This window comes from Taurulus bubalis (genome assembly GCF_910589615.1).
Source record: "Taurulus bubalis genome assembly, chromosome: 12".
In the NCBI taxonomy this organism is placed as follows: domain Eukaryota; kingdom Metazoa; phylum Chordata; class Actinopteri; order Perciformes; family Cottidae; genus Taurulus; species Taurulus bubalis.
The window spans coordinates 15,619,100-15,642,914 of NC_136600.1; the positions used below are offsets into that span (position 1 = coordinate 15,619,100).

Genomic DNA, 23,815 nt, shown 5'->3' on the forward strand with positions numbered 1-23,815 from the left:
TTTCCTGGTCAGAGTCCTCGGGTTTTACCTAAAAGAGTCTGATTTGAAGAAACTCAAGAGAAGTGGTACTTTGACACACTGCATACTGTGCTGAGAAGTGAACAAAAACGCCTGCCGGGGACCGAGGACAACCTCAAATCAGTGCATTTGCGTTTAGAATGTGTATCGATAGCTGGGGGCTTTTGGTGACCTTTTCTGTCTAGCTGTAGTTCTGCAGAAGGAGAATGTTAACAAATTCTTTCCTGTATTGAATTGAAACATTTAGCGTCTGTCAGACATCCGAGAGCAATGCTTGCTCTTAAAAGACTTATGAAAATGGGACATTTTAAAGCAAGTAGTCCTCAGAAAATAATCCAGCTCAGTGCATCTGCACAAATTCCACTGTAGGTATTAATAAAATGCAATCTTTGCATTAGTTATATCAGCACTACAAAAGGCACCAAGCAGCGTCTAGACAGGGCACCGCGTCCCTGTGTAATATTCTACTCTATCCCATCAGTATGCATTACTGAGACAAGGATTTTAGTTTAATTGGAAAAGATGTTGGAGCAGCTGTGCAAAAGAAGCAGAGGTAAATATTGAGCACATTCAAAACTGTGGAATAAATAGCAAAAGATTACAAACAGTATTGTGTACAAATCAACAAACAAACCTGTGATGATTGAAGGATTGAAATACAGCAATAGAAGAAGAAAAAAAAAGATATAAATAACTAAAGTATTTCTACTGCATAGGGTTAACATTATGATTAAAAACTGCAACAATTTCAAGAAACAAGTAAATCAATTCATTCTGTTTAGAGCCATTTAGTCGGTTCTGTTTTAGCGTTGTAAATTTGATTTCGGAGAGTCAACATAGTTACTATCCACAAAGTGAGCTGTATTGACTTGCGAACTGGCGCAATGGAGAACATAATGTGGAGTTATTAAGTGTGATTTAGAGTGGCTCCCAAAAGGACAAGTGGCTATTTTGATGGGGATGGCCCCATAAGCATATAGTGTGCCTACCACTATCTGATTAGGCCTTCAAATGACTGCCTTGGCCGAGGTGAATCACCCATTCAGGCTTCGTCTTAAGTATCTTATGCACTGCTTCATGCTTAACTGCAACTCTATCAAGTATGCGTGCTGCATGTGTGGGCGAGTGCTGGTCTTTGATCTAAGTAGCTGCTAAATTACCATTTTATTCGAAAACACAATTGTCTTTTGTGGGCATTTTCATTTTGTCTGCCATGCGTCGGTGCATGATGGAGCGCAAACAAGTGGCAAGAATTGTTAAGCAGAGGAAGTTCTATTTCAGTGATCCTCTATTTTGTTTGTCTCTTAAAAACTAAGCATTCACCTAGATGGCTGCCCTCTCCCCATCTGTTTTTAGGATACCTTCTCTCTGCTTTGCACTGCCTACATTTGTCTGACTTTCATTTACTCCTTCTCCCTTCACTCCACAGATCAACTGCAGTTTTTTTATCTAACCTTATTTACAGTCCAATACCAACAGCGTCAGTATTGTTCTGGGCTGCCACAGCAACTAAGCCCTCCCCATCAGCAATTTTAGTCCCCCTCCCGACAGCAAGCTCCCCTCCCTCAATGGGGCCGACGAAGAGAGAGCCGGCTTCCCCAGAATAGGCTGACACACTCCTATCGGTCCGTTCCAGCTTGCGGTGCTTGCGTGGCTCCGGGGGTGTGTCCTTCTGGGTGAAGACTGTACGAATTCTTTCCACGCAGATATTGGCAGCCTCCTTCGTCTCCCTGCAGAGCTGCGATAGGCTGAGGAAGCCATGGGGGAGGTCATCCACCACGCACAGAGTGACAGGCTGGTCGATGTTCCTCAAACGCTTGGCAAACATCACAGAGTCATCCAGCATGGGGTCCAATGCACAAGCCTGAGAGGGGAGAGAGGAGAAGCAAGAGGGAGGGGAAAAGGTGGTGAAAAGAAAATTAGGATTCCCTTCAGACATGTCAAGAATCTTAATTAAGGGATGAAGAAAAGAAAGCCAAGCATCCCAGTCTCTTTTGTCCCCGCTTGCTTTACATTCTCGCCACTTTAAAATCATCACCAATTTCTTAATTTTCATATTAACACTCTTGAGAGAGCAGGCTTCAACCTACAGCAATATCATATCTTCTAAACTTGAAGAATAAACATAAGGACGATCAGCTTTCTCATAGAGGATCACTCATGAAACCAAATGTATACAGTTGGAAGGACTCAACTGCACTCCTTAAAGCACTTATTGACAGCTTACCTAACACTTGAGTGAGCAACTATTGAACTGTGTATTTAACTGTATAAATTCCCCACTTTGCAATTTCCCTGCATTAGAGTTATGTAAAGCGTCATACTGTTAATCATTCCAGCTGCCGCTTCATCTTACCACTATGTGTACAGGTGGCATGCCTCTCAGCATGCTATCAGGAGCCAGCAGAGGAGAGCAGAACGGATCCTTGGCCACTGGAGAGCTGTCCATCCTCATCTCAGATAGCTGCTCTGAGCGCAGTGGCTCAAACCCCAAGGGGAACTCCCTCACGTGCTCCAGCTCTGATCCCTCCTCTCCAGCAGGGGGTGGTATGGCCATTGAAGACAGGTCCCTGACCATGGAGGGATCTGCATCCTTGGAGAGGAAGAAATTTACATCTTCTGGCTACAAAAGAAGAGATAAGAAAAAATTCAGGATACACAGCGCTGAGTCGAAGGAGAAAGTAATGTCAAGGACAGAAGAAGAAAGGCATACAATATAAGACAGGCAAACTTGATTACAAATACACAAACGGCACTTCGTCCTTGTGAAAATCTTCTAAAAACCTTGGCCCTGTGCCTCAGAGTCTTGGCTGCACAATCCCAACTTCAAGGAAGAAAAGCATATTTAAAATCTTGCGTCACCCTTACTCGTTATTTTTCCCCAAGCCAGCCACTAATCTAGTCTGCCTGTGTGGAAATACATGCGAGGATAATCTGCCATACCTTGCTGTTAGCCACGCAACCACAAAGCTTTGATATTTAGTCAGCATTTTATAGCCAGATCTGTTTATGAGGCATGGGTGACATAATCTCAGCTGAGTTCATTGAGATGAAAAATGCACATCACTGCAGGGTATACACCATTGTATGAGAGGGACAAAATATCTCCATGCTGATAAACTGCTCAGCCGCTTTAAAAAAAAAAAAAAAAAAAGCAGCAGCAGCTGGCTGCTAAATCATTTTAAGACAAGTCGTATGAAAGCAGAGGTAACTTGATCACAAGTGGCATCCTGGTGTGTTTGCCCTTCACTGCAGTGGTGTAATAATTATTATTGAAATACAGATACTTCTCATCAATGCAGTTTAGAGTCCCACAGCAACCCCTACTAACGGCTAAGTGTTCTTCTAAGCAACAGCCCCTAGCCATTTAATGCTGTTGATTTCTTCTAGATAAGAGCACGCTAATCTCAATGAAAACATGTTCAAGTGTGACGTACAGTGCGATCAGAGAGCAGCGGTGCAATGTAAGATGTAGAATTGTTGTGGGATCCCAAGTCCTGGCAAGTCTGGCTCTTCACGGATAACTTCCTGGAGGGGAACTCTGCGGTATCTGAGGCTACAGGGGGGTCGGCGTGAGGAGAAGAGAAGGACGCCTCTGAAATGCTCTTCCTCACGGTGTCTAAAAAAAAAAAAAAGATGGCGACAGGGGGAAACTCATGAGACATTGGGTAAAACAAAAATCTAAAATGTTTGAGACGAACAATCTTTTTTTTTTTTTAAAGTTATCAAAAATAACCATCAATGACACAATGCACAGTATATGATGTATACAGGATACAGACTCAGGCTCAATAGCAGCTAGAGGACAGGGGAAAGTACACAAATAGTAGTACACAATCCCTTATTCTTCCGTTTCCACTTATCATGTGTCCTCTGGTTGACAGCCAAAAGCTAAAAGCCTCAAATGCAAATTAGGATATATCAGGAAGAAGAGAGGAGAAGTGAGTGGAGGAAATTCAAATAGTGCTGTCATGGGGATATCGTCGGCCCACCCCGAGCCGTCAAAACACAGCTGTAGGAGTAGTCATTGCTGGTCTCTTCCCAAAGCGCTACCGATCTCCTATCGCTTTAATAACGAACATCTCAGCATCATGATGGCCTTTTAATAATGCAGACCCACCTATGACATTATCATCAGTTTGGGCTTGCAGCTGTGGGGGGTGTCACCTCCCAAAAAAAAGGACACGAGGGAAATTACGATTCACCACCGGATTTACCGTGGCTACAATTAACAATTACTGTCAAAGCCCTGCTGCTCCAAAGAGGTGAATTGATATGAATGGGCTACAGGAGTGTTGCACAACAAGGTGGGATAAAGCGATAACCGATTAGTTGAATGCTGAATAAAGGGGATCCATCTCAATAACCTCCTTCATATGGGCCGTTAATGAACTTTGGGGCAGTTGATGTTGATGCTCTCATAATTGGTGTAATAAAGACACTGAAAACGTGGACGGTGCACGCACACGCACATCTCATCTGTACTTTCAGCAGATAGATGTAATAAAAAGGCACCAGCACCTGACTACACATGCACGCACAAACACACGGTGAGAGTTGGTGGTTTACCAGTGGCTACTGGTGGCCTTTCTGCAGCTGTGCTGGGGGAGGCTGGAGCTCGGTTGGAATCCAGCAGAGAGTGGATCCAGTTAGAGGCTCCCTGTCGGAAATCTCTGAGCAGCAGAGCAGTGTCTCTCTTCACCAGGCTCAGCGTGCTCACTTTCTCTACCTGCGCCTCTGTCTGCGGCTCATTGCCTGGAGCAGGAGACATGGAGGAAGGCTTAGTAGTGAGAGATGCATGAACAAATGAGATTTAAGGCTTTTTGTTATTCTTGAATAATCATGAATGAGTAACAGTAGATGGGAAAGCAATAAGAGGAAAGGTATAATAAGAGTGAAGAAAACCACTGACAGTGGGGTCAATACTGCAACACAGACAGCAATGCATAGTGATGACAGAAGGACTGAATAGAAAATGATAAGTGTTTTAGTTCAGTTATTTGGCATAGTTGGCCAATTACTAGCCCTCCATAGTCCTCCTTTTTTTTGTCTAACAACAATTTATCAAAAAGACTTGTAAGTTTCTCCGGCTTCTTACATACATTAATGACAACAAATGAAAAACAATCTATATGCTAATAAGTTGAGTTGTTGTTCGTGAAAGTTTTTCAGACATGATACAACTAGAATAAAATCCATAAAGATTTATGATTACATTTATTTTAATATTATACACAACAGTGAGATCCAAGATGAGAGCAAAACAGTTTCATGATTAATGTGATCATTATTACTGTCCTAAAACTAAAAAGATTGGCAGTGCAGACATTGGTTGAATGAATAAGTCGACACAGAATCTTTTTCAATTTTGCTCATCAATGTTCAACAGCGTATTTGTACGTTGTGTTGTAACTGCTGGCCAGACATGGTTAGACATTTTACGGCAAAACTTTGGGATGATTACAAAAATTATATGAATTGTTATATTAGTTACTTAATCAAATGGAATAGAATAGATTGGAAAGAAGAAAAACAATATCCTAACAGTCATTTATGATACACAAGTAGTTGCCAGTCAGCATCATTATTGTTCACAAACCCACAACTACGATAAAGACCATTGTGTTAGGAGTATGTATGATGCGGGGCAGCAGACGGTAGAGACATGCAGAGATGTTTAAAGAGAGAACATTGAGGAAAACTTAGATTTAATTCTCAACTCACCAGATAAAAGAAGAATATGGACATTATTCTAAAGACAGACACACACACACGCACACAAACCTACCTGCATAGGCGTTGAGACACCTGGAGAGCACACTGAGCGGCAGCAGGGGATCCATAAGTGTGAGCAGACGGGAGGGCGATGCGTAGGCAGTCAGCAGGGTAGCTGGGTAGATTGTGACAAGGCCATCTGGCATTCGCACACCAAAGGCAGCAGCGCGCATAGATGTGGTCACACACAAGTTGCCTCCCGCACTATCCCCAGTCAGACACACTTTTTCTCCGGTCCAGCCTGGAGAGATAAAAATAGGACAGTGATGATAGAGGTAAAGAAAAAGGAAAGAAACACAGCCCAAAAAAAAAAAAAAAGAATACAAGGGGAAGAAGAAAATTGGAACAGAAAAATTAAAGACCTGACAAAACTAGAATTACCCCCAGCAGTTGTGCAGTATGCCTCTGCCAACAGGTCACGGGTTACATACACGTCTGTCAAAAATGTCATCACTTCATCATCATTTTATCCTTTTACGAATTCTTGCAATATGGCCTAAAAGTGTTTTGTGAGATCACAGTGAACTTGACCATCAAAGCCTCATTAGTTCATCCTCGAGTCCAAGAGGATGTTTGTGCCAGATGTAATAGAGATATCCAGAATGGAGAATGGGATGGACTGAGGGCCGGATGGACAAACTGAAAATATAATGCCTCCGGCCATGGTGTAGCCAGCGTGGAGGAATTAATTTTATATATATATATATATATATATATATATATATATATATATATATATATATATATATATATATATATATATAGTACTCTTACTGTGGTGCAAGAAAAAACTATGTGATACACGGGATCTTTTCTCCAGCATAACGCTGTCGAATATGTGACTTTGAGAGTGTTGACACGCTGCCTGCCCCATGGCCGTGGTATTGTCTTCTTGTACTACAACACAAACATATTGCACTGCGATCACGGTTAATTTGACACAGTGTGCTTCAGTGGGCGGATGGATGTACCCCAAACCGACCAGATGTCTTTCGTTGTCGCCCTGAATATTGAGCATCACAATTTGTGCGATTTTGCAGAACAACGGGTAGCGTTCAAGAGTATACGCTGCAGCATGATTACTTTCAAAAGTGATGAATGAATCTTCTCCAGAGGTACCGGGAATTGGTAAACCTAGGTGAGGATTTACTGAGGCAGTCGACAGGACACCTTCACTCTGAAAGAGTTTCAACTGCCCATTGATTCTAATAAACCAACTTTTTTTATCCTGCCCAATTATTTATCATTTCAACTGCATGCAAGGTTCTTATTACTGAAAAAATAAACAGAAAATGTACACAAGAGTTTTAAAAAGCCAGTACTGATATAAACAATGCTGTATGATGTGCATGTACCCAGTAGGTGGTGGTTTCTCAGAGCCCAGCAGTAGGCGTAGAAACACTCCTCCAGGGCCCTTGGGAATGGTGCCTCGGGGGCCAGAGAGTAGTCCACTGACAGTATTGGGACACCAAGATCCTGGGACCAGCTCTTCAGATAGGGCTGCACCAGACAGAAGACACAGGTATGGAGGGGTGAATTTATGAATTAAAAAAAAACAAACAGTTTCACAGTGATTATATTACATGTTGTTAAATTTATGAGACACAACAGCAGCCACTATAAGACACAGAGGAAGGCAGATGGCAGGAAAAAGAAATGTGTTGGGAGAGATGCGTAGGGTGGGGTGGGGTGGGGGGGGACATTAAAAAGATAGAATAAAAAGTTATGAAAATAAAATGTCCTCTTCCCTCCCAGTCACCTTCATTTAGTTTTCTTCTCATGCAGCAATACAAAAAAAAGGTGTCCACATGTCCTAGTTTGCTGGGTGTAAAGGCAAAAAAGACTAAGACAAGAGGATGGTCTGGATTTACAGGGATAGCCTACAAAAACTCAGAAAAGAGTATTTTGCATTTCCTTGTTTCTATAGTCAGGATAAGTGTGTACTATTATTATGCCAATCTAAGGCAAGTGCTTTATGTCACAACAGCAATGCAGTGACCTTGAAAAGGCATTCAAACTTGTCATGACAAAATATTCCTTCCACAAAGCATTAGTCATTTTCTCCTCCGTCTTTATCTTCTCCCAACACCTTTTAGACTAGCGATGACAGGGCTGGCAGGGAAAGCGACAGCTCTCCATCCACTCACAATGCCAGGAAAAGCACGGTGTGTGTATGTTTGTATGTTGCTTCACCGACCAGTGATTCAGCATGAAAATAAATAAATAACAGCTCCAGCAGTCAGCTGTGCGGTCTTTAAGCCCTACTTGTCACAACAAATCTTAGAGTGAGACCGTTGACAAGTGAATGTTCAAGCACTGCTCAGTGTGGATTTGTACAAAACAGGTACCCCTCAAGGGTGTGTGTGTATATAAACAACAGTCATTGTTGAAAGTTAGTGTCAATATATGCCTGAATCCATGGACAGGTGTGTCAGTCAGACAGCTCATCTGCCTGCATAAAAGGTGCAAAGGGATCACAGCAAATGGCCCACCAGGCAGAAAAGAGAGAGTATGAGTGCTGGTGTGGCTACGATCAGGGGTGGTTGATTTTTACACAATGACTCAGGACACACACACAATTAATGGGAGCTGCAGTCCCACTCACTCTCCGACAGGCAGCGCAGTTAATCTGCAAGCTTTTACCTCTACTGGGATCATGGGTTTGTGTGCGTGTGGTCGTGCCCAAGTTGCTAAATGCACAGATGCCAGCACATCCATTCCTGTGATCTCGGCATAATTGGGACCTGAGAGCGCCAAAGGTTCCTGCCACTGAAGTCAAACTCTCCATCTCACCCAGACGACAGGGGAGACAGGAGTGAGGCAAGGACACGGGACTGGAGGACAAAGGAGAAGTAAAAAGGACAACCCTGGCCTCCGCCCTCAGAGCAACTTCAAATTCTCTCTTTCTTGGCTTTGCCTCAGGGATTAAGAGAGCAGAAGGCATCTAGAGATATTAAGGAGGTGAGAACATGTTGCCCAAATAAGACAGGAAGGAGATGTAAAAAAAAAAAAAAGACACCAAGTGAACAAAAGGGATTTTGTGAGATATTAAAAAGATTGAGAGGGAGGATGTAATAAGAAAGGCGAGCAAAGAAGAAAGAAGGATAGTCTGACAAGTCTTTCATTAGTGCCTGGCCCCAGGGTAATCTTTCTCTGCGGGGTGGTACAGTTATCTGTTTAATTCAACATGACAGCCCTGTTCACCCTCGCCTCTGATTGCTCCCTCTCATCCTCTGGTTGCTACGAAGGATGCCCAAGTCCTTGGCGATTTTACAGAGCCCTGTCTTGCGGTAGCTATAAGCAGCCTGATGCCACATAAAGACTGCGCACAGATGACCAGAGCAGCGTAGGACGAACAAGGAGACGTGGGGGCACAAACTGTGTTTGATGGAGTGATGACAAAGCGCCAACATCACGTTAAAGACATGAGGCCAAAGCTTGGGAGTGTTTATGTTGTTGTCCCTTTTTCAATCACAGTGATCGAGATATTGTGAACAAATTATAATCATAACAGCGCACTGATCTGTAGCTTTATGTACTTTTATCGTTATGTTTGTCTGGTTGTGGTGTTGATTGTAATGCGTGTCGAGATGGATGCCTCGCTCTCTATTGCAAACCAAGTCTACCTACGGCTACAAATGAAGTAGCCATACAAATTGAATCATGAGCAGCTCCTCTGTAAGAAAAAAAAAAAGGGATGAGGAGAAGTGAATGACAGAAAGCAACGATTTGCATGAAAGAGAGGAGCCAGCTTTGTGTGCACCTTACCAGTAAAGGTGGCATGGATAATTTATACTTTACAAGTGGTCAGGGCGTAATTACAAAATAATTAGCTTAACAGATCATTACATGTCACACTATTGACAATAACTATTAACACTTTAATTGCCTGGTTCAATTAAAATTGAGAAAACCGTCAAGACTTTGAAGCACTGAAGAGATGAGAAGATGAACTGATTGAGCGCTTTGTCAATAATGTCCAGGTTTCTAATGTAGTGTTGTTAGCATCTGGATATGTAGGTGCCACATTTTGACCAGCTGTTTAATTAGAAACATCACCAAGTCAAATACTGTCCCATGCCAGACAGCAACCTCTAGTTCTGAAAAGGGAAGCCAATGCGGAAGTCCACAAAACCAACGGGTGACGTCATAATAACTATGTCCACTTCCTATATGCAGTCTATGTCACAAAGACAAGTCAAAATACTACGTCAATAATACTAAGTCTTTTGTTAGCATTTTTTCTTAAAATTAAAATAATACCAAGAACAAGAAAAACTCTATGTAAAGCGTAACATCTCACCTCATGTGACTTGGAGGTCTGGGCCACAAATCCTCCCCCATGGAAATGGATCAGGAGGCAGGGAGATGAGGGGAGGCGCTTGGTCTTCATTCCCAGCGACAGAGAGATGGCGCCCCCCTCAGAGCGAACAAGAGACAGCAGAGTCTCACTGTCCTGGAGGGAGTGAGAGAGAGAGGTGATGGAAAAGGAATGAATGAGCAAAATGACAAAACTCTCATTCAAATAAGAACATCGCATGATGACAGATGGTGATGTTCGCACCACTGACAACTGTCCACAGACTCTGTGTTTATTGCAAACAAAGCCTTGTTTTCATTGTTAATATATTTTATTGCTAGTGTTAGCAACAGGGCTCCTTTGAGAGAAGGATTAACTAGCTGTTCTGCAGAAGCTTGCTGCCAGCCTCTCCTGAGCCTGCATGAATGCACACTAATTCCCATTCATTAACAGAAACAAGGAGGGAGGGGACTCGTGGTTGAAAGGGAGGGCTTTCGCTGATGCCGACTTGTACTTTGCATTATTAAAAAAGACAGTTTTTTTGTCGCAGCGTGATCAATGGCTGAAAGTGTTCGTGACAGCCATTTCTGGTTGTGTGCTAAGCTACAAAGAAAGGAGGAGTGCAAGCTCGGATGGAGAGGGGGAGTCTCCTGAGAGACTTGGGGAGAGAGTAGAAAAAGTGATACCTATAATGGAGAAAAAGAATAAGAGAGAGAGATAATGACTGGTGATTAAGTCCATGAGGATAAGTCGGAGCCGTCGTTTGCTCTCACTCTGAATAGTACCAGATATGCTATTATATATAGTACGAATATTTTAAGAATTTGTATGATTACAAGGTGGTTTAAAAAGAGCCAGTGGAAAACCGTCATAAACTAGGTCACACAAAAAATACTTACAGAAAATACAGGAGCTATCTAGTTTTGCATAACATCTGACATTATGCAGCTTTATTTTTTGTATTGCATTTTTTCCCTGTGCCACTACAGTGCGAACAGAATAATGATTTAGATACCTGTCCTTCACGTAAGTCATAGGAGATGAGCCTCATCTGAACAGGAGCAATGCCGATGTGTGCTGATGGTGGAGCTATAGTTACAGATGCTCTGTGGTTGGCCGTCAGGGGAAGGTCAAAGGGCACGGGGGGCACAGAAAGAGCCCGGTTCACCTTAACTTGCGTGGATGTCATACTGGCAAGACTCTGGAGGAAGAGGGGGGAAAAAAGAAAAGAGATGGACAGAGATAGACAGAAATAATTGACACAGAAAGGCAAAGAGAAAGGGGAGTGTAAGTTACAGAGCAAGTCATGCCACTGGAGAGAGAGAGCGAAACTGGATGAATAAATCATGAACGCTATTTAATAAATTGAATTTCACTCTATTATTACCAACGGCCTATAGGCCAAAATGCATAATGATAGGAAGGTATCTTTACCAAAGGAAAGTAAAATATTCTTGATACGGTTTTAAAATAAAAAAATCGTTTCTGTGTGCATGTGTTAGCGGTAACAACATGTGTAGATTGCAGATGTCTTGGGAGTGGGTTTGTCTGTGTGTGTGTGTGTGTGTGTGTGTGTGTGTGAAGAAAGTCTGCTCACCGACAGGACTTCGGTCTCAGTGATGTTCCAGAAGCTCTTCCAGAAATGGACGTCCAGGTTCTGGGTGATGCGTTCAAATTCTGCCCCTCTCAACTCTGGGTCGATAGCGTACTTCCCCGAGGTAAATAAAGAGCTGGCTGCAACACCTGGGGGAGGAAGGACAGATGAGGAGGGTATAATAAAGGTTAGGAGACACCAGAGACGAGGTAAAGGACAAAATAAATATATAAGGTGGCATAAAACAAGTAAGTTTGAAAAGTTAGAAGTAAAAGGGAAAGAATAGAGGAATGTGGATGAGTCGAAATGGAAACAAAAAGTGATTGGTACAAAAAATAAAGCTCAGAATAATGGGGATGAAAACAACAATTTCACAAGACAGAAACAGTAGTAGGGACAGCAGGAACAAGGGGACATTAAAAGTGAGGTAAGAGACTGGACAGAAGATTCAAATTAGAAAACAAACACACTGACAATATAAAAAGGAGGAACGTGAATGGCTGGAGGGAAAGTAAGATGGTCAGGATGGAAAAGCTCAGAATTGAGAAAAGTGTCAAACGCAGAGAGAATTGGCTTTTTGTCACAGAGCTGTAATCTTACTGTCACACAGATGTTTCAAACCTACTGTGCTAATGCTAATATTGACACCAAAGCATTTCATCATGGTATTACAATCAAAATGCTCTGCAAGGAATCAAGGATGGGCAGAAAAAAAAAGGGAAGCAATCGCCATTTCAGATACAATGACTGTACCATTCAGACTTCCATTAAACAAAAATACAGACACTATACATCTAATGCAGCTTAGGAGCTGTAGGACAGAAGCATATTCTTCATATAGACGTATAGCCTGTGCTCACTAGAGGACTATGATGAAGGGGTGAGAGGGTTCCAGTACACTCACCATATGGTGCAATACCTCCTGCCTCCACTGCAGTGCAGCACAGAGCACAAGAAACCATGAGAGTCGAATGATTCCTTTTTGAATGTAAATGTGCGTGCGTGCGTGCGTGCGTGTGCGTACACACGATGGTGCATGTTATTCTATCTTTGCTTCTGTACATAACAGTGTGCTTGTTCAAAACATTCTGAAATATAGAAGAAGCACACCAGCTAGCCCTCGAGATTCCAAAGGATGAAAGAGCATCTACAATTCAAGCACACAACATCAAAAAGGTACACAGTCAGGGGCCAAAGAGCAATGTGGAAAGAGTCGTGCGGATAAGTACGATCTGTGAATGAGAATTAAGTGACTGGATGATGAGCGGGCACAGACGAGAAGATGCTGACCTATTCCAGACTGATGGCGTTTGTAGTTTTCTCCAAAGGCCACGAGGCCAATAGCGATGGTCTGGAGACAGGGCCGAATGGCTGGACTGAACTGGAGGGGTGGAAAAAACAGACAGACTTTAAATTCTAATCTATGGTCCTTTTAAAAGACAAGAGGCTATACAGGCTACCAATAAAAGTGCTGTCATTCGACTAGAGAAAGTGAAATATAGATGATGGGACATCAGAATATCTGATGAGTCTGAGACATTATAAATTGATGCAGACAGAACTAGGGAGGTTTCATCATGTATTCCCTTTAGTTTGATTTTGACCTCTGTCTGCTGAGGGCAGAGCTTCTCTAGTTAAGCTCAACTAAGAACAGAGACTACGGCTGTAAAGAGAAGCCATTCTTCTGCCCAGCCAAATATGTTACTTGTTACATTTTACCTACAAGTTGGGGCAGCACGAGTCATTTGTAGGTCTGTATTGCTTTCCTGGCTAACTTATCACACTTCAGACCTCTCTCATACAGGCTACTAGAGGACTTGAGTGGAGAGCGTTATTCTGTTCATGACAAGCCCCATTAATAAAACAAATATAAATAATTTACTAGGGGCAACCGAATGGAACACAGGTGGTAAGGTGTACCTTTAAGTGTAAGTGTACCTTTGGAAGAACTGTAGATGTTGGTACATTCAGGACAGTGGCTCCATGTGTCAAGTCAGAATTGGTGAGTTTTGATGTTGCTTTCTATTTCCTTTTCTCTGCATTGTTGAAAGAGGTATCCCTCTAACCTTAACCCTGACCAGCGCCAACTTTGTGCACATTATTCTACCTTTCTTTCTTGCCAACTTCTTACTTCTAAAAACCCATTTCAGAACTATCACGCATGAGACACTGCCATTTCTAAGCCAACCTATCCCAGCACCACAAAGCATCATCTCACCTGAAAGCCAAGACAACGGCCATAGAAGCAGCCCTTGTGCATTGATGAGTACTCGCGGACAAAGCTCTCACTGAGGCCACTTTCATCCTGGAAAAAAAGGTTGCCATGGCTGTTGTCATGTAGCATGCGCTGAGCCAGGTAGAGCAGGGCGCGCAGCTGGCACAGAGCGTTGCAGTACGCCTCCATCTCCCCTGCATTGTGTGCTAATCGAAAGAAGATGCTGCGGCGGTTGGCGGTGATGTATCGCCCCTTCTGGATGATGTGGAGAAGGCAGCAGCGCACTACCTAAAAAAGGATAAAGAATGTTTCAATTACATTTTGAGTCCTATTGTATTCTCAAAAAAAAATTATGCATAGTATTATTACTTTTAAGAAAACACAACTAACAGTTCCTTTATTGTGCTATCATTAAATAGCCATGTCCATTGGGTCTGCTTAAATTGTAATTAAGATTAGGGTGGTCAGCTTGAAGGAAAAAAACAAAACAATGTAGGACAGCATGCCTGAAAGAGAGCATGAGAAAGGCTTGCTGCTGTCGCGGGATCGTAACAGATTAGTCAGAGTAGCACTGTGGGAATGAGACGGATTCTAAATGTTGAAATCAAGGAGCAAGAAAACAGAGCAGCAAATGAATGCTGCTAGACTGCAGCCACTGAAGGTCATGATGTTTTATCAATAACTGGAGAAGATAAAGTACAGTGGGTACAGTAGGGGTAGATATTCTGCAGCTGGAGGAATTTATCCAACCTGATTTGCAGCATAAAATCAATCTGTTAAACAAATGGACTGCCCTTGAAACAAAGCGATATCAAACGGGGCTGGTGAGCAGTTTCTCACAATGTTGGAAGAATATTGATGAGAAAGTGTTGCGGTATGGGGGCATATTATTCTCATAGCTGCACTAGTGTGAAATTGAAACAGACAAAGATCCAAGACCTGACTCGCATACACAAAACATCCCAAAACTTACCTTGACCAGTGAGCGATAGCCATTGGCAGGTATGTGTGGGTCAAAGTCAAAATGATGGTAAACTGCAACAAAGCCAGAGACAACAGGCTCCAGACTGCGAGCATGCTCCTGGGTCAGCTTCATGGTTTCCACCAGCCGCCGGGCCGCATCACCCTGCGACTCCTTGGCACCTCCTGAGAAGAAGGTGGCATTTTCTTCACACATGCTGTACAGTGCCGCAAACACTGCCTTGGTGTCCATCACTAAGAGCAGGGCAAAATGTTGAAAATTAAGCAGAGATCAGTTTTATGTAGTGAAGGTTGGACATGCATAATAATAGTTTCAATAGTTATTCATGTGATTATTTATGTATTCTTAGGGGAATTCTCTTTTCATTAGACAGATTGCTGACATAGGGGCTTGTACCCCAATCATACCCACTAACCATCAATTATGCCACCTTCCCCATGTATACTCAACTTGTAAAATGAAAGATTTTTTTGTTCCATAGTTGTTAAACTACACCATTAGCTGGTATCTTGTCCTGAACGCATAAAAAAGGAGCAGCTTGATCCCTATTCTGCGCCACACCCACACTTGTTATTAGCATGTAGACACTGTACAAAGTGGGATATCATTGGATATATCCTACATAATGTTCTCTTTCTCCCATTAACTAATCCCCCACAGCCTGGCGTATAGAAGTTCATTGATTGAAACGAGTTAAGAAGGCCTTACAATTAAATGATGTAAAGCCCGGCTAAGCAGACAAAATCCACCGAGATCTAGGCAGACATGCATGGAACAGGAGGAGAAGGCAGAGGCCCTTTGCTAACATCATGCTGCTGGGGGAAAAAACTGATTAGTCATACACTGACAAAAAAACACACACAGTCACATAAGAGTCCCAAAGGGAGGTATACAGTCGACAACACACAGCCAAGTCTGTTTATCAAGTGTGCCCATACCCCTGCCCTAATGCAGCATAACACAGATCTAGTGCTGTTGGAATCCTACTGTAGGGCTGAGCTTGTCTGTCAAGTCACCTGAGACCTCTGTTTCCACAACACACAAGCCTGGGAACTAGCAGGTACTTACTGTATAGGGTGAAAGGCACGCTGAGAGACAGAGGAAAGAGGAGCGGGGCTGGTTGAGACAGAGACAGACACACACACACACACACACACACACACACACACACACACACACACACACACACACACGAAAACTAAAAAGAACTGAGACAGCAGTGGTTTCTTAATAGATGTGAAAGTGAATGTTTTAAGGGGCGGCGCGGACACGGAAAAGGAAAATAATTTCTTCGTTATGGATGGGTGTTAACCAATTTCCTTGCAGGGCTGAAGTACATTTATGGAGATAATAGATAATGATCAGGTCATCCCAAATGACATCAGCGGCCCTTGGAATTAGCACACACCCCTCCTCAAACTTTTGCTATTAAAACTTCTACCGAGGCTGGTGCAATGAAGCAGTACAGAAAAAACCCTCCACAGTAGTTTCTTCACAGATTCCCAAAAGGAACATATTGTGCAGCGGACACTGCCTGTGCCTGCTGAAAAGTGAACAGATCCTACAAGTGACATTTTTTTTGGTGGGGGTTCAAAGAAATAATGGAGCCCTTATCGCACAATTATTCCGCTATTTCTTGCCATTCAGGAAGAGTAATGGTCATGGCAATTTCAGTTTGCTGTGAGGAATCACAACCCCCTGACATCTGGGAAGAGACATTTATTAACCAGACAACTTCTAGCACACACGCATAATGCATGAAAAAAGTATTGTGTTTGCCCGTCACTCCACCTCTTTCAGGGAGTGCTCCTTCTATATGCACGTTTTTCCATAATGTTAAAGGTTTAGCAAAAAAAGGGACAAGGACACAACACACCCAACTTTAACCCCAAACGCTACAGAGTTGGGCCTTATAACATATCAGAAATAAAAGGACAACTACAGTAATATGTAGTTTTGAAGGCCTACCGTATTCACTTATTCTTGTTCCCGCCCCGAATAAGTCTATCAAAAGCCAAATCATCTGCAAACAAGAAACCCTGTGTGTATTCTTGTGTGCGATCTCGCCATCCAGACCATGGTGAATGCCCTATGAATGTAGGGCGCATTCCTTGGCCCTGGGGTATAGAAACAGATACAAAAAAATCTGCACAGCCGAATGAGGCGACTACACAGAGCTGCACTGCAGTGGGGAAACGTTTTTCACGACAATATCATGTACTATATATTGCCGCAAAGCTACAGCCTGGAGCCTAATTTCACATTGATTAAACATTTGAAAGGAACGCTCCAACAAACTCGCCCCATGACTTCAAAGAAAACACCACACTAAAACAGAATTTACACTGTGCTAGTTATAATTTTAGATTTTAATCTAGAATGTGCTATTGGCAACTATTTGCCTCTGAACAGCAAGACTGGAATTTGTGATATCTGGTGATTCTTGAGTTTGACTCAATGATAGATAAAGTGGCGAGCTTTAAGATTTCAGTCCTGGTCGATTTATATGAGTGAAAACAAAGGAATTGTGCTTTGAGTTTAATGTAATGTTTAGATGAAATGAAATGAAGAAAAGCTGTAATACAGCATGTTTTACAGGAATGTCACAACAGACTACATATGACTGCAAATCACCATTGTATTACTTCCTTCAACGTTACGATAGTGACTTATTAACAGACATGTATTTGAATGACAACATTCAAGAGTGCCACTAGCATTAACATCAAGGGCTTGGCTCAGAGAATGTTTTCTATCCAAATGACTTCTAGCTGAATTCAGCGTTAAATAAGAAAATATCACCATTCATGCCATTAACATCTCAACTGGTTCTGTCACTACATTTGAGTTTACTTAACTGTGTCTGGAGGAGCTTTAGGATACATCTCCACATGACAACATCACTATACAGTAGTTTGTTCATCTTAAAGCTTACAGTACTTGCATGTGTTCGGTCAAAACAATTCAGCAGCTAACGCACATATACAATCCTTGGCTTGTTGCCCCATCTAAGGATTTGGCCAAAAACCTGTGGATTACCCACAAACTGTGAATGTTCTGAACCCGACAAATAGGGCTGCAACTAACGATTATTTTAATAATCGATTCATTATTTTTTCGATTAATCGGATTAAAAAAAATAAATAAAAAAAAAATAAATAAATAAAAAAAAAAATAAATAAAGCGTTCATTTCCAACCCTTTATTCAAAAACAGAAGTGACAGTGCAAAACATCTTCAGAAAGTGCACAAACGGGTTGCTCCTTGAACATCCCTGAGCTGTTAATTAAAACAACAAAATGGACTAACACTAAAAACATACACATGTATACTTTACATCTGCCAAATGTGAGCCATTTTTACTGTAATTGATCCCTCCAGAGGCTGCATTTACATACCCTGCTTTATCAATATGTATGAAATACTGGGACAGAGCGAAGCTGTACTGCTCCATATAGAGCGTCCTCTTCCTTAAACTCTTTCATTCTGGGTCTCTTATGACCACGACGTCACGTTGTTGGCTAAGCCCAACTACGTGATTTGCTTCATTCTACTTTGAGTAAAAAAAACAAAAACCTGCAGCCAGTTCCGCCGGTGTGTCGGTTTAACGTTAACGAGTGACAGCGTGAACTGAACCAGACCGGGGGGTGACGGCATGTTTCATCACGTTACGTTTTTTTACAAGCAAGACTGAACTGTAACGGAACATAACGTAACTTTAACGACAATACACAACCCAAACACGTTAGCTAACGTGATAGCAAGCTGACTAGTAGCTTCCATTAAAAACAAGTTTGAGGGACATGAAGACGCCGATTGGCCAAGACTCGTCAAAGATCTTCTATTTTTGCTAAGATCACGACCTCAGCTTTTCTCGTGTCTCACTCCAATCTCAGAAACGCTGGCCGGCCAGTTGCTCTGCTACGCTCTTTTTTTTTTTCTCTCCGCGACTTATTGCCCGGCGTAATAATCGCGCGACACAACGAATCGATAATGAAATTCGTTGCCAACACTTTGGATAATCGATTTTTATCGATTCGTTGTTGCAGCCCTACCGACAACACAGGAAACTGTTATTTTATGTGCAGCAGAAAACTCCGAGACATGCACAAAGAACATCTATAAACATAAGCAGCAGTGTGGCCTTAAGGGACACCATGACTACCTTGGTCAAGCAGTCACCCACATGTGGTGCTGCAGGACCAACAGTAGCCAAAATTAAAATTGCTTTGCTTGATTGGAGCAGTGAGTACAGCTCTGTCAGCTGGAAACGACAATAGGCCATCCATTGACAGAGGAAGCTAGACACGTACTTTATGAACCCCTGGATCAGAATAACCTGCTCTAAAACTTGCTTAATGAGAATGAAGCTGGCGCACATTACACCCTTGTCTAACTGCAGGGAGTATATCATATGCAAACACTATGCAAATGATCAGTAATGTGAACCAGTACAATCTAATCAGGAGCTCACTCAGTTCAACGGGCCGAGGCCCATAGAAGACTTCACTTTTGTCTGAAAGAATAATGCCTCACACAGAGTGCCACTACACTCACACCAGGCTAGCTGTCAATGAACCATCTATGTGAGTCACTGGAGGGAAAGCATGACTCACCTGATGCCTCATCACCTCTGCCTTTTGTGCATCAGCAAATGTTCCAAATATCTACGTCTAGTTGCGTCAGTACCGCACAACGTAAATCAGCTTCCTCCCTTCCTGTGTTACCGACACGAGTGGTAACTGTAATCCCACTGCAACCATTACATTCTCTCCACATTAAAAATGGATGAGAGTGGGCATTAATAAGTCATGCACAACAACCAACACCAGTGACATTACAGACAAATAATGACTCCTGCAGGGCCCACGTACAGTGTGAATTAAGTGTTTGTATAAAACTACCCACAAGCTGCTTCTGGCATAGCATATAATTGTTGGCATGGGCTAACTATTGAAAAGATGGAAAAGAAAAAAGTCAAAGTGTTTACCAGCATCTGAGATCAAGGCTCCGTCCTTGTCTGCCTCCTCTCTTCCACGAAAGCAATGAGAGCATGGAAAAGAAGAAAGACAAAATGAGAGAAAGAGAGGGATGGCAGAGAGGAAGGACATAGAGCGTTCCGATTGGTTGTTCTCCCCTTCACCGTCTGTCACTTACTCATCTTTACAATTGGATGTGGCTCTTCTCCTATTAGGCTGGTTATGTCAGACGGTCATAACCAATTCTAATCAGAAAAAATGCGTTGTACTTCTCTTTCCTTCTGCTCCTCCCACCAATGCCTCTTTTTTTAAATGGGTCGGGGAGTCACAGACAACCCCGTCCCAGTTAACTTGCTCCCTGTGAGGCTATTTTGCTATTGGCTGTTCAGCTTGCAACTCCCTGTGACCTTCTATCTGATTAGGAGGTCACATACAGAGACATTGGCAGAACACCACAATGAGAATTTTAGATAACAAGTTTTCGAATGGTTGAGTTACATATTTGATTAGGTCATAAATAAAATGCAAACAAACAGGTGAAAAAATGTATAAATCAATTAATTATAAAGTTAAAAAGTTATAATAACCATAACACAATAAGACACTAATATTGAAGTGCTATAATTTGGTAGTGCCCGTGTTAGACTTTTGTATTTTGAACAATGTTTATGTAGCACCTTTGAACATACAGTGTGCAGCAGAAATGTGCTCTAAGCACCAACTGTTAAGCAATACTGTTTGGCAATGAATGCAGAACATGGACAACATGTGCACACCCAAAAGAAAGGGATCAAATGTAATACACAAAATATATTCCAGTGGGAAATATGACCTTAGTTTAGTCTTCTTGGCTGATATCACAGAGGACAGTTCCAATAACTCTGAGAACTGAAACATGACCCCTCACCGACTCACAGAAATACAGAGACAAACACACCTAGGAATACTGCGACGCCGACACCAAAATCCCACTTGTTGGTTTTACAGCTCGTTTTGTTTATTTAGAGATAGATAGATAGATAGATAGATAGATAGATAGATAGATAGATAGATAGATAGATAGATAGATAGATAGATAGATAGATAGATAGATATCTATCTATCTATCTCAGACAGACGCTATGTCAAACACTTCGACTTTGGAAAAAACTTTTGAAGATGTCTGAACTAAAATGATATTTCAAGAGGACATTTTGCATGGCCATCCCTGGGCTACAGCATTAAAATCACTGTTTAATATGAACAATTTGTCATTAATTTTCCAGAACAGGTGACTTTGTGATATTAAGGGAATTAGGACCAATCTGTTACTCATGTATAGAGAAAAAGTCTGTTGATATATGGTGTAAGCAAAAGTTAAGAACCTATTTTCTCATAAAGAATAACTACAGTGCAGAAATGTTTGTGAAGTATAATTTAAAACAAAAAGACAAAGATCCCTATGTGCACAGTTATGCAAAAGAAAATTACCATTAGCCACTGAGACCAGTAGGTTTAATTACACGCCAGATGAGGACAGAATCTGTTTCATGTTGACCTAATTCTTAATATCAGTATGATTAACTATGCTGACCTTGTCTAGGTTGTTTCTAACTAGTGGCTCTCTTACGACTCTCTTTATCAAGCCTAAACAGACACGTTCAAGATGTGAAGCCTGAGGAAATTGAAGTCCAAGTATATGAAAACACAGAGGCTATTCCTTGAAGTGGAACTCACCGTCACAGCACAAAGTTCTCATCTATCTATGCAAGTAGAAAGTCTCAACATGCCTCATATGTCCAGACAGTGATAGAGGTACAAGTCCACCATGTGTCTATAGGAAGCAGGCTTTAAAAATAGCTAACTTTGAGCAATCCACCGGCAAGGGGAAGTGCCAACAGCAGGGGCTCTGTAGTGTAGTGTTAATGAGGCATTGACCCTTCTCCCAGACAGAGCACCTTCAAACACACAAGGCCAAACTGAACAACAGGAAACTTGCAACAATGAGCCTCCACACCACCTCCGAACAGGATGGATAGGGCTTCCCTTCAGTTGTATTATGCAATGCAGTCAGAGAAAAAGAACACGACAAGTCTAACACAACAAGTAAGATTAGGTTCAAACTTGTCTAATCCCATTATACAGGCCAAAGTCTATTATACAAGCACCATTCATAAAAAGGCATGTACAATGTGTATTACTGTAGCAAAGACACAGACATGGGATGGCATATTTTTTAGGTTCCTAACAAAGCTAAGGAAGCTTTTAGAAAACAGTGTTGTTTTGGGAATGGTGGGAATGTTCCAGTTACGACCTAGTTTACAGGCTCAACATAGGGCGTTGGTTTAGTCATAACAGCATACGTCTGCTACCTTCTTTCAGAGGCTGCCCATTCGTCCCTGCTCTCATGTCAACCAGGCAGTGATGACGGCTTCAGTGACCCCATTGGCGTAATCGATGTATGCACAGTACTCGCTACCATGTAACGTTGACCCACTTGGGAGGTTCAGTTTAGTTTAGTTTCCCTTTGCCCCCCCCCCACCCACTACCATTTTTTGTTTTATATTCTGAGTACCTGTTCAGGTGGGTCCTGTCAGTCAGCGGCTCAAACTAGGGGCACAGAACGTGAATAGGTGAATTTAGGACACAACATGGGCCATACATGTGTAGTTCAAGTCTACTAACTACTAGTACAGCAACAGTATCACTACCACTGCTAACAGGCAGCGTAGGTGGTTGATAGGACGCTTTCTTTCGGGTAACGCCTGTAAACAGTCAGAGTCTGAAGTCGTTAAACAATCACAGGACCGAGACAGCTGAGACAGACCCAGCGGCTTAAATTGACCGAGTACAGCTGTAACGGTTAACTAACGTTAAATGCTAACGGAGGCTAACGGGAGGTGACTGCTCAGGGGCGTCAACTAGGGGACGTTAGTAAATAGGAAAGCGACAAGGGGCTTTGAGGAAGTCGGCACGGTACAGACAAACTCACCCACTGGACCCTCCTTGTGTTTGGACGAGCGTCTTCCATTCACACTTTTCTCAAGTCTACTACTCCCACCACTCTTCTTGTTCGACGCCATCTTCACCCTCTCTGTTTACGCACCGCCTCTCTCATCTCTTCCCTTCATACCTGCTCGCAAACGCTCATGGCCTCGCCCACGCCAAAATAGAAGCCAATGAATGACTGCGCTACTTCCAGTAGCCAATCACGACGCTCTAAACCCCGATAACTCCCCGCCCCTGTTTGTTTCGTTTTAGAGCTTGGTTTAAAATCAGAGAGAGCCCATTCAAAACAGATTAAAGGGGCATTACGTGTGTGGACAATGTAGGGCTTTAAATAATTACAAGGATTTCTTTTTTTAGACAGCTTTATTCTTGGAGCAACCTCAGAAATGTACATTGTGAAATCATTCAGTAAGATTCAAGAAAAGCATTATATACAGAGAGATGTTAATGAACAAAAGCTGAAAGCTGCTACAAAACTATTTCAGCACCAGCTCCACCCATTCGGCAATTAAAGATGGCTGGATTTCTGACCTCTTTAAGGATTGATCGCCTATGTTGGCTTGAAAATTTAGTTTGAACCCAATTCCAAGAATATGGAGTGACTAGATGTAGCGATAAGTTACTCTATTTTTGGTTATGTTCAAAAGATTAGTCCAGCTACTGAGTGCAAGATTAGATACTGTTGCGTAGACAAAGGACAGATAAAAAGACAGGCACTACTATACTCTAGACTCTGTGTCTTTTAATTTAAATTGAACTGCAGGAATACACAACTTGATTAAATGCCGATAATGTGTACAAGATACAGCTGAATGTATAAAACATAAAAAATCCCCTTGGACTTCTGACCTCAACATTTCTATAATCCTAGCAATTAGTGGCCCCTGTGGTTAATTAATGTTCAATCTCAAATTAAACAACCCAACTAAGCAATGTTATCAGATGCTAAAACAGTAAACACAGGC

The 23,815-nt window shown here is 42.2% G+C and overlaps 1 protein-coding gene across 1 annotated transcript; it reads right to left on the reverse strand.

Annotated features, from left to right (window-relative positions):
• Positions 1-1,477: 1,477 nt before the first annotated feature.
• On the reverse strand, positions 1,478-22,924 carry lipeb (lipase, hormone-sensitive b; the record flags this gene model as incomplete). The annotated part of the gene is made up of 14 exons (XM_079228045.1): positions 1,478-1,882; positions 2,375-2,641; positions 3,456-3,637; positions 4,588-4,773; positions 5,807-6,034; positions 7,149-7,293; positions 10,097-10,249; positions 11,109-11,294; positions 11,691-11,836; positions 12,592-12,618; positions 12,978-13,068; positions 13,906-14,190; positions 14,876-15,117; positions 22,834-22,924. The coding sequence occupies 14 exons, from the start codon at positions 22,922-22,924 to the stop codon at positions 1,478-1,480; spliced, it is 2,634 nt and encodes an 877-aa protein (XP_079084171.1).
• Between the last annotated feature and the right edge of the window lie 891 nt (positions 22,925-23,815).